This window comes from Silurus meridionalis, chromosome 6, assembly GCF_014805685.1.
Source record: "Silurus meridionalis isolate SWU-2019-XX chromosome 6, ASM1480568v1, whole genome shotgun sequence".
In the NCBI taxonomy this organism is placed as follows: Eukaryota; Metazoa; Chordata; class Actinopteri; order Siluriformes; family Siluridae; genus Silurus; species Silurus meridionalis.
Genome location: NC_060889.1, coordinates 15688606 through 15700745, shown reverse-complemented (window position 1 = coordinate 15700745; position 12140 = coordinate 15688606). Strand labels below are relative to the sequence as shown.

Genomic DNA, 12140 nt, shown 5'->3' with positions numbered 1-12140 from the left:
GTTATCTGTCTCACCCTACTGGCTGAAGGTTTTTTTTTTTTTTTAAAAGATTAACAGATGTACTTTTTTTTTTTTTTTTTTTTAATTCAAAGCAGTTTGCTGGGGGAAATGCTGACTTCAGCTCATTTAATCCAGAGAAAAAGAGAAAATGTTTTAATACTTACAATCTTTACAATGCACAATAGAAAGGATGAATCACTTTGGGGAGCAAATACTTTGAGTTCTATGAATTTGCAAATGTAAATGCTTGCATGATATGCAGATTTAAATTTACTTCTGTAGAAGGTGAGGGGCCACACAATATATACAGCAATATAAAGTGCCATTTTATTTAAAGCCAACAAAAAAAAGTTTCTACATGTGAACATGTAAAAAGCAGCACACTTTGATACAAAAGTTGGAACATTCAATCACTTGCATGCTCCTCCAAGTAACATTTCTTTAAATAAAGTTACTCTAATGTTTATCATGATGATATAAAATTTGTTTTGTTGCCAGGCCCTGTAAAATGACCTAGAAAAAAAACAAGGCATTAATGTTAATAACTGGCCTTTTAGTATTGCCTGTTCATTTTTTTTTTTTTTACAGTTAAGTAACATTCATCTAAGCTCTCTTTCTTTAGAGTATTTTGTTTATTGGTTGAACTCTCTACTTACTGCTGTTCTTGGATGCAATTTCCTGGTTATCTTGCACTAGAGTTTGTTAATATAAGCATCAGTTAACTTGCACAGATTCAGATCTACACATTCATCTTATTCTATAAACCAATTACATATCAAAAAAGTTGAATAAACTACAATTTCTATATATAAAAATCAAAGCCCACAGTTGCTGTTCCACCCTCTCCCCACATTTCGTTTGCTTGAATTATACTGAAGTACAACATTTGAAACAAATCCTTCATTTTTAGCATGAGTGCTGATGTTGAGTGATTCACTGTAGGTAAGTCTGTAGAAGTCCATTATGGATAATTCATTCAGCAGGCAGGGGGCAATGCTGAGTTGCTACATACTTGCAAATTAGGATTTGGATAAGCAAGCAGCTTTTCGTGCATGTAGAGACAGGTTCTAGCTCAGAGGACACAGTCTCCACAAAACTAAATTTGCACTTTGAAACCGGTAATATCGCAGGACAAGGTGGTGTCTGTTTGCTACAACTGTGTAGCAACAAAGCTTCTCTTATTTCTTGAAAGTGATGATTCCTGCTCCTTGTTTTTGGTTTTTAAATTGGGGTCCAACGCTGATTACCAAAAATATGTTACTAGGTCTGCAGCTTCTATTTCTCAAGTTGGTAATAGACTATGATCCATAAAAGGCGGGAATAATCCAACCACAAAAGAGAGAATAGCCCCGCAGTGGTGGTCAATAAGGAAGTTTAGTCATGCCCCCTTTTGCCATTTGACACAGGCCCTTTGAATCCTCAAGTGTAGAGCTGAGCATCTCCTTAGTAAGGGTATCTGACTGAAATATATCCTCTCAGTTCTATGGTCTGTCACTGCGTTTTTCAGTAACCATGCGGATAATGAAACGGCTAGCCTGCTGAAGGTCCCAATTGTAGCGAGCTAGTATCTTATGGCATTCATCTCGAGAGCACTGGTTCATGTGGTAAAGTTGCTCTGCCTGAATAGAGCACAGTAGTAGATAAGTGAAGGCTATATACATTTGTATTATATATTATATATTAAAAAATGTTTCTTTTACCTTAAGCTGTTGTTCTGCCCTCAGTGGATTCCAGTCGTTGCGTTGTAGGGCTTTCTGAACTTCTTCAGTAGTTACTCCATGTACTGCTGCCTGAACCTGTGGAATCACAACGTATTTGCAGGCGGATTAAAATTTATATTTGGTGGTTTGTTCTTATTTTGTTTTTGTACTATAGTATTTATTAGTGTAGTGTAAAACAAAAATTTTTAAAAAGCTACATTTGTAAGCTTATTAGAAAAGAAAAGAAAAAAAAGAAAATATATATTATGTCCACACCTGTGATTTTATCGTTTCCTTATCTACCTGGGTCTGTTGTGGTGGGTATCTTTCCTGTACTTTCTCTCTTTCTCTCTCCCGTTCCCTTTCTCTCTCTCTTTCTTTCTCCATATCCATGTCACTATCAAGCTGGGGGCTTGATTTGGCCAAATGGGCCATCTTGGTTAGATTGGTAAAACCTCTAGTCTGCTGCTGTGGTTGGAACTGCATATTTGGATGAAATGGAGGAGGTGCCCAAGGCCCTGGATTTCCTGCTCCTCGCCGATCAAAAATCATATTTGGATGCTTTATACGTTTGAAGTTGGGTGGTGGTGGCCGTGGAGGAGGGTTGTTACCACTTGCATCACTGAACCTGCGAGTGTCCATGACAAAGGCACCTGAGACGGGTTTTCGTTCGTTAGCTCGCTGAACACAGTTACCATTACCACCTGGAGCTTTGTTCTGAGGGGCACCCAAGACAGATTCTAAACTGCGGGACATTCCTAGAAAAAAAAAAAATTAGGAGGAATCAAGGCATGGAATAACAAGGCATCATGTATCTGGTGACAGCATTTGTGAACATACTGTATCTTTGTTCTGACCTGCCATTTTCTTTAGATTGGATTCTTGCCTCTCTCTCACTCCTGTTCTCCAGTTTCCACTGCTGTAATGACCACATTATTTTTAGTCAAGTGTAAACCTCCATAGCAAAAACATACAAATCGGACTGCATACACAACAATTTGGATCAACCACACTTCCATGTTATACAGGTAAAAGAAATCAAACCACATCACTCACTCCTCAAGTCGTTCTGGGGCTCCCCAGATACGCTCTAGTTTGCTGTCTCCATGTCCAGTGTGCTGTAGGCTTCCTCTGAGTGGCGAAGAAATATGAACAGGTCCAGAATTAGGACTAAATGGTCCCACCGAAGGAGCGAAGGAAGTGGTCAGTGCTGGAGAAAACCAACCAATATTCATTGTCCTCTGGTTTTGACCCTTCCACTCCGGTAAATCCGGCCTAGGTATCAAGAAAAAAAAAGTGAATAGAAAACGATCTATATTAACACTGATACTAAAATTTCCACAGACAAGCATTAAATCAAAGCCAGTTTCCCTGCTTAGTCAGAAACAGAATAAATCCTAAATTCTAGCTCCTGTCAAGCGTCAACTATTAAAGAGCTTTTGCTAAACCTCTTTTGCAAAGAGGTCTTTGCAAAGAGCTTAAAGACTAAAGAATAAGGGCTGACTCAAAAGGCTGAGGTAAGCTAATCTGTCCCATTTCTAGTCCATTTTTTTTTGGTTTTCCTTCCATTTCTTACCCATGCTCTATCACAGTCAGTGCATCATTGACCTGTAGAGTAAGCTTTCTGGGCTCTGCAAAATCCCGTGCTGCACACAGTAGCATAGGCTGAGCCTAGACATATAAAAGCATGTAAGAACATTATATTATTATATACTGTATATTTCATGTATTATATATGATATATACATATATTAACATGGTGAACACATCATTGAAACAAAAAAATTTGAAGTATATAATCCAAACAGTCTTCCGAAACAAAATCACATGCACCCTTCTAATCTACTTACTGCATTTAATATACATATATTGAACACCAGAGTATGCAACACACAAATGATGGAGCAATTTCATACATAGCTTAAGTGTACTTAGGACTAACCTCAGCCACCAAAGTAGTTAGTTGGGCGAATGTGGGCCGATCTGCTGAATTGCAGGCCCAGCATTTCCGCATCACACCGTAGATCTCCTGAGGACAGTCAGGGGGTCTTGGCAAGCGATCTCCCTCCCGCTCCACACGAAACAGAATCTGCAATGGAACAAAATATGCTTTTAGTGACCAATGTGAACATGGGTGTTTTAATGGTAACGTAATGCAGGCAACTCATGAAACCTCACAGAAAACCTCATAGAACTTGCTTGTCTGTCAGACGTAATAACATTTTGACAGATTAGCTGCTTCTATATCACAAGTTTATCGTGCAATTCCTGCAGAAAAACACCTTACATCCATACACACAAACCTGTCTAGCAGATAATCCAAGCCAGGGCTCCTCACAGTAAGTGAACATCTCCCACAGTGTGACCCCATACATCCAGACATCTGAGGCATGTGAGAAAAAGCCCACACGCAAACTCTCAGGAGCACACCTACAGAGTGAGAGAGAGAAAAAGCACGAAAGGGAGATATATACTTTATTTAATCTCCATCTATTCAGTAGATGCATAACTATGCCCCCACACCGCTAAGAAATTTACATTTTAACATAAACCACAAAATCAAATCAATTCACAGAACTACTGCTAGTGGGCAGAAGAGCTATTAATTAAAAAAGGCTTCAAGGGGTGTCCTACAAAAACAGAACAGCAGTTTGAAATTGTACAAGAATATGTCAGGCTTTTGGAAAGGCTTATTTATGTCATGTTTAGAATCAAAACGTACTTTTATAAAAACATTAAGAAAAATGGTTTTGGAAAATGGAAATAGATACTCAAAATACCCTCAATCATAAATATTTAAATGTAAACAATTTATTTTTAAACAAAATTGTCTTTAAATTGACATGATATTTTATGTTATTATAGGATGTACGAAGATACTTTACTGAGAATAAAAGTGACACATCTGTCCAGGTGTTTTTGCCAAACCACAGGCTGGCCTAAAAAGTTATTTTCTCTGACTGATTGACTGTCTACCATTGTTGATAAAGAAGTATACTATGGCAAAAAAAAAAGTGTGTATTGTTTGCTTTGTCCATACATTTTTTTTGGATACACAGGGAATTGCCCAAAACTCTAAAACTAAATTAGGTCTTAAAGACTTTTACTTGCAAGGAGAAATATTTCAGCCTCCACATAAACGGCATTGCTATTGTTAAAATGCCTTTTTACACACAAGACTAGTTTTGTTTAGTTATCAATTTTTGTTATACTCTTTTTATTCTTTTTGCATTTATGTACCAGAGAAATGCAGGATAAAATAAACATCACAGAACCCATATAAGAGTCTGATATTTTCCAGGTGGGTTATGGTTATCAGCAGTAACATGTTTTGGCAAAAAGAAGTGTTTATTCCATACCAAGCAAAAGGGATACGTCGGTGGGCTCCCATGATGTAGTGATCTTTGTCACGACCCAGACCCCTCATCAGGCCAAAGTCTGCAATTTTGACCATATCTTTGGAGGCCAGAAGCACGTTCCGAGCAGCCAGATCTCTGTGAATGAAATGCCGTGACTCCAAATAATCCATTCCTGCAGCAATTTGGGTGCTAAAGTGCCACAGACGAGCTAGTGGGTAAACGCCCCGCCGCATGCGGAGTATGTCATACAGAGAACCCAGCTCTGCCAGCTCCGTCACCTTAAGAAAACACAATAAAATTTGTTGTTTTTTTTTTTTTTATATAGCTTGGCTCATCATTTAGAAATGTTTTTGCCTTATAAATCCTGAGCATTAAACAAAGTTATATAATTGGACAACATGTTCCTGTGTTTCCTTTTGCTACAGTTTTGGAAAACTCCAGAACATTTACAACCCAGCCTACCAAGTGATTAACATTTACAGTAAAACACAAGGGAACCACAACTTACCATCTTTAGAGGATGGGTGAGGACCACGCCATACAGACGGATAATATTGGGATGGTCCAGAGACTGCATGGTAGTGACCTCCTGCAGAAAGTCTGTTACTAGTTCCACCTCCCTAGACATATTGGTTCTGAGAGTCTTCACTGCTACAGGGAGCTAAAAGCAAGAAAATAAGAAATGCAGTGTTTTTAATAGTTACAGTGCTACTGCTGAGACCAAATTTTAAGTCACTTGTCAATTGTAGTCAGCAGAACATTTCATATGCTCATCACTTTTACATGGATTCAGACTCACTTGCCCATACAAAACAAGTAAACAGCTGTCTTTAATTCAGTATGAATTAATTTATTAATTTAGATTTTTATATTACTGCATGTATTGTTATATTAACAGCCTAACTTATATGGGTCAACAACCACCCTCTTTGTCTCTTTTATGTTGGTTTTGCCCTTGGTGTTTGGATGGTACACTTGCCTCTAGTTTCTAGCGACCAATTGTATTATTTTAGTGTTAATATTCTTTGCATGTTTGAGAAGTACAATTGATTTTGAAGAACTTATACATAAATAGGGCTGCAACAACTAATAAATAAAATAATCAATAATCAATAATGAAATTCATTGTCAAACAATGCCGTTATCGATTAGTTTGCTGCTTAAGCTATGGGTTAGCGTGAGTGCGATGCGAGAGAACATAGCCGCTTGCAAAATGGTGGAGAGTACAGGTCAACCGGCAGCAGAAAAAAAGTGTGCGTCTCAAGTCATCCAAGGCAACAAAACTGTAACATGCAGGTTATTTAAAGAGGCTTGTATGGCATGGAAATACCACAGTAATGCACAAGCACATGAAAAGAAAACACACTGGTGTCAGGGATGAAGGCGAATCATCAGCACGGTAAACAAAAACAGATATGTAAACCGTATCATGGGAAAACGGTACAGTTTAATGAAGTGCTATTGTGTAAACTGTTTGTTAACTTCAGGACAGTCGCACTGGATCTGTTCTGTCTGGACTCGCAAGCATCAGGTTGTGCAATCTGCTCGCTCGAGACATGGATTCAATTAAAACGGTGTGAGCAAACACTGAGTCTAAAAGCAGCAAATAACAGCAGTAGTGTAACTACGGTACTACATTTTTTAGTCACTGTTGTGGTTTTCAGCAAATGTTTCACCAATGCATATTTTTTCCCTTTTTTTCTCAGCTCCATTCTCTTTTTATAGCATTTGTCTATTACAACAGTAACTTGTCTGTTTTCAAACGTTATTTACTATGACTTTTCTACAGTCAAATGAATGATAATGTTTGCATATTTAATTTATGCATGTATTATTTAATTATTAAACAAAATTACATTAATTATATAATCGAGATGTTTACATTTTCACAACTGAACAAAATGTCAAAACAATGTTGTATTATATTTATCCAGATTTTTTTAAGCATGGTTAATTATCATTTAAACCAATACAAATATTGATTTACACACAGTTACTTTAATGACTTAATGTAAAAAAACTTTTAGCAGAAATAAGGAAACAAACCACTCGTCCAGAAGGCGTATGCCACTCTGCCTTTTTCACCACCCCAAAGGAACCTGAGCCCAGCCTGTCCCCAAACACCAGATCACTGTCCTGGATAAGACAAGTGACAGCTCGTACTACATCCGGCCCTGGGCCAGGGGCACCACCACTCAACTGGTCACCTCCTTCTTGTCCACGGCCAGTAAAGACCTGTCATAAGATGATTGAAAGATTTTCTGTATAAATTCCATGAGATAAATGTTGAGAATATATAATAAAGTATCAAGACTGTACCTTGGCCATCCATGATCGTGGCCGTGCATTTGTTTTGTATCGCTTGACTGCTTCCCATAATCGTCTTTGCCCTGTTGACACATCAGTTTGTTTGGTTTTTATTTGCAAATCTAGCTTTAAATTTTTTTTTAATATTCTTTAAAATACCTATGGAAATAAATTTATGAAACCCAAAGCATATGAGATAAAAACCTGGTTTTCTGATGCCTATCTGTTCCAAATCCGTGTCCTTGACATAATCAGGTGTTCGATACGCGTCACATTGAGTTCATCGCGATCTTCAGGAAAAAACGCTCCAGCTGCACTTCTGCTAAAAGCTGGTACAGCAACTGAGTGTCCGGATCCATCAGATTTTCATGGCTGTTCAACACAGTAGGCAATCTGAATGGAGAAAGTTTTGAATAAAACAAATACACTTAAATATAAAAGATTTTTAAAACAATGATTATATAATATGAAAGGCCAAAAAAGCTTACATCAAATTTCATTCACAAGCTTTCATTTAATCCTGCAGCTGAATTATATAAATCTGCAGTAGAACAAAATAAATAACAATATACACAGAAATATAATTTATCTATAAAACAGATTTAGAACAATTTTATTAATTCTATATTCAATACAATGAATATTGCTATTACTAACAAAACCAGAACCACCACTCAGTTGGGACAAGAAATAAGATCCAGGGTCATACTTGCCAATTACAGAAATGATGTTCTGTCTTGAAATATTTATATAAAGTTATTTAAGTTAGTTATATAAAACCTCGAGTTATTTAAAACCTGCAGAAAAAAACCTTACCTCAATCGTAAATCTGAGCACATTTATTCTTATAGATAATTAAATGCCATCATGCATTAATGATATATTTGCAACTAAAGAGACAACTTAAAATTACAAAAAATACCTTTTTGTTCTTGTTTTTTTTAGAGCTGTGAAAGCAGTGTTTTTGTAATGTCTTATTCTTTACGTCTGCTGTTTTTATATTGAGGAGGCATGCTGGGTTGCTGCTGACAACAGACAGGCATTCAGCAAAAAACATTTAGTTTAGGAACCTAGGCCACTAGACACTAAAATTTGAAGGTTGTATTCAAAGCAGATTTAAAAAATATAAATAAAAATAATCACATACTACTACTACTACTACTAATAATAATAATAATAAAAGTAATAAGTGTTACTGAACCTGCTAACAGAAACTCGGACATTAAAAGTATTTTAACCTTTTTTTTACCAAAAAAACAATGATAATGTTCTGACCAAAGCAACATGCCTTTTAAAGAACACTTAACAAACTGCAACACAATATCTTCAATTACATGACTCAAAAGAAAGAAAGAGAAGTAACAATTACAGGAGGAAGAATTCACCTACAGATGGTTAGCATGACAGAAGAGAGGGGAAGAGGCAGACATTATGTTTACAGATAACAGAGAGCTTTTTGGCAGAATACAGTAAAACTAACAGTACCATCATTATAACCCAAAACTAATGACCTCTGCTTCATTGTAATAGTATAAGGAAGGTTGAAACATCCATGTATAATGCAGCTGGCTGGCTGATTATCATACTTGTTCAGCAAGATATAATGAATTCAGTAAAAAGTCATTTTGTAATATGTGACCAATAAAAGCGTATATAAATTTAAAAAGGAGCAGCGGGAGTATCTGGAGACGTGGGCAGTAACAGCATACATAGCTGTATCTATATAACTGTAATTATATAAATGCTATATGATTATTATTAAATATAGTTATAGTAATGTATTAGAATCACAATGAAACAGCCAAAACACCATGTAGTATTAGACAGTGTGAACACTATGTTCAATATGTATTTAGTTATTGATGGAATACAAGTTGCTATTGAATTTCTGATTTCTTAAATCAGCTGGAACATTCACTTAACACTTAACAATTCGATACTGAAACATTACAATAAATCTCATAGTGATTATTTTATCACCACATAAAAAGAATGCAAATGCTACCTGAAGTATAGGCAAATCCTAAATATTTGTAACTTTAAAAAATAAGTGTAAAAAAACAGTAATTACCAAATGTTGATGTTGGCAGTATCCCAGGAAATAAAAAGTATTTAGAATGACAGATAGCGCACAAAGAATTCACACACAACCGTTACTAAATGAATAAATGAAACACAGTTGAAGCATCACTAAGCATGTCAGAGTCAATAACATGGGGGCCAGTTCAGACAAGCACAGACTAACAGACTTAGAAAATAAGATTCTCCTGGGATACACCCAGAAACCCACACCCAGAACACTGAGAGGAAATCTAATGAATTTAAGAAAACAGTTTCACAGAAACAATGCACATGTGAAATCAGTTTCTCAGTCTAAGGTTGATTAGTAAGCCATATGATTACTCATAGATACAGCAAAGCCTTATTTTTATAAATCGAGGATGAGTGACCAAAATATGTCAATGAATCAATCACAATCTATTACAGACATCTAAAATATAATACACACAAGGTTAGCAAACAAACCTGCACAGACTCAGTGTTGCATTAAAAAAAACCTTGGGAAAGGGGGGAAACATTTTTAAGATCTAATCTTTTAGTCAGAGTTTCTAAATGGCATAAGAGTATGCAAATATCTACAAATATAGCATAATGAATTAAAAAAATTATATTATATTGTCACATTGCCAAGCCCTTACAAGATAACAATTGGCAATTATGCAGAGGTGAATGTTTCTGAAGGTCTATGATAAAATAGGTGTGTCTTGAAGTGTTTACCGGGTATTACATGCGTCCTTCTGATTCCAAAATCTATAAGGAACATGATACAAGGTATCAAAAATTTATAAGAAAATAATTAGTTGATAAATATTAATTATTAATGTAAGGGATCAGTTGTGATTCATATCTTCATTTGACTGAACATAGGAATAGGTATCCAGAGTAGTTGTCCAATACTCCTAACTGGTAAATAGTTGTGTTTGTTACATGTGACCCATATGAACTGGTGCATGAACTGGCACAAATGCCAACGCGTGCTTTGCTTTAATTACGCATTCATCATGTATTTGTCATTTCCTCCATGTTAGCAGCAGAAACCTAAGGAGGCTGATATAGGTTTTGTAAAACCATGCATTGATAAAAAAGTGAACAGTTAGATATGTAGAAAATATTGTATATTATTGAAAAATATAAAATGTATATATATATATATATATATATATATATATATACACACACACACACACACACACACACACACACACACACTAATACCATAAAACAATATAAATTATATAAAACTAAAAAGCACAATTGTGTTCACTATTGTGATCATCATTGATTGTGTGTCTACAAACCAGGATTTAATAATTTTTCATACTGTTAGGCAACAAAGACATTTTATACCTCAGCAAACCCACTGTATGTATTTACATTCATGTTGCTAAGGTTATTCCTGAGACTATATACTGCATATATACAGCATAAGAGTTTGCTGTCTATACATACAGACTATACAGATTGATCTATTTTTATAAAAGTATCATTAATTTGGTACATCAAAAGATTTGGTATATAGGTTTTTGGGTAAATTGTAAATTTTATTTGTGATCTATAACACATATAAGGGTGTCGGTTTCGGTTCCAGGAAGCGCTAACGTCACGCACGAGCGACGCTCTGACGTAAACTCACGCAACCTCGACCCTCAGTCCTACACCAGGTAAATACTTACAGGTAAATATCGAGAGTCGGAGTTTCTTCGAGAAATCTTCTTTCCTCGTGAATTACATAGCAGCCTGTATGCTTCTGTCCATAACTTGTTAAATCTGACTGCAGTATTATCGCTCAGGTCACACTCCCGAGCTTGTTTTACACAGATTCTCCTTTAAAAGTAAATCGTCTCCCTGGCTTAAACCTGTGCGATCTTCAGCAGGAAATAGTGCCCGGTCCGATCTGATGTCGCTTACACAGAGTATTTCCCTTATTGACAGTTTTTGGGGAATCCTGGAACTAATCCAGTGCTCAGTAGTAGCTCAGGAGATTCCACCTGAAGTTCTTTTAACCAGAGTTTTCCAAAAACTCCAAGTGCACTCCTCCTCTTCCGGCTCTCCGCCCATCGACATCCACCTGTACCTTCGTCCAACGAGCATGACACCTACAATTTCCGCCAACATCCACCGAGGAGATGTTTTTGCTTTGCACTGTAACAGAGTGGACGTTCACAAAAATACAATTAGCAACAATCAGATGCGTTTCTGATTGTCTTGATTTGTTGCACTGAGGATAAATAATCATAAATCCTGTGTAAAAAAAAAAAAAATCATTGGTTGTTTTTACACCATCAGAATTGTAGGTAGTGCTGCAACTTCACATGGGGGGAAAAACCAAACCAAACAAAAATGAAAGAAAATAAAAGTAATTTTTTTTTTCCTTGAGCTTTATTTTGCATGCTTTGTTTCTAAGTTCCTGGATCTAGTCAGGCCAGTCTGACTAGATTCTTACTCCTCACTGCTTCCCCCTTTTCTTTTCTTTTCTCTACAGCTTTCAGACTAATACAGAAAGGCCCTGTGTGTGATATGTTTCTTTTCCCTTGCAGTCCACATTTACATGTGTCTGGGTGAGTGAATGTTAGGCCTTAAGCTATACTCATCCATTCCCGGAGTCCAACACAGGTGACTTAATTAATAATTAAATATTTATTTTGCACTTCTGAGAACTTTTGATCCAGAGTCCCCAGCAATCAATGTCCATTTTAAGGAACATCCACTAAAT

At 36.3% G+C, this 12140-nt stretch overlaps 1 protein-coding gene across 1 annotated transcript; it reads right to left on the bottom strand.

The window, feature by feature from the left end:
• Positions 1-305: 305 nt before the first annotated feature.
• Positions 306-11563, bottom strand: tnk1 (tyrosine kinase, non-receptor, 1). The gene is given in 17 exon segments (XM_046850767.1): positions 306-1619; positions 1701-1796; positions 1977-2458; positions 2558-2619; positions 2757-2975; positions 3277-3371; positions 3643-3789; positions 4004-4130; positions 5060-5337; positions 5568-5720; positions 7106-7294; positions 7379-7449; positions 7571-7618; positions 7621-7656; positions 7659-7759; positions 7855-7907; positions 11101-11563. Coding segments are annotated over 15 exon segments (2208 nt in total). The 5' UTR covers positions 7726-7759; positions 7855-7907; positions 11101-11563; the 3' UTR covers positions 306-1481.
• Positions 11564-12140: the final 577 nt, after the last annotated feature.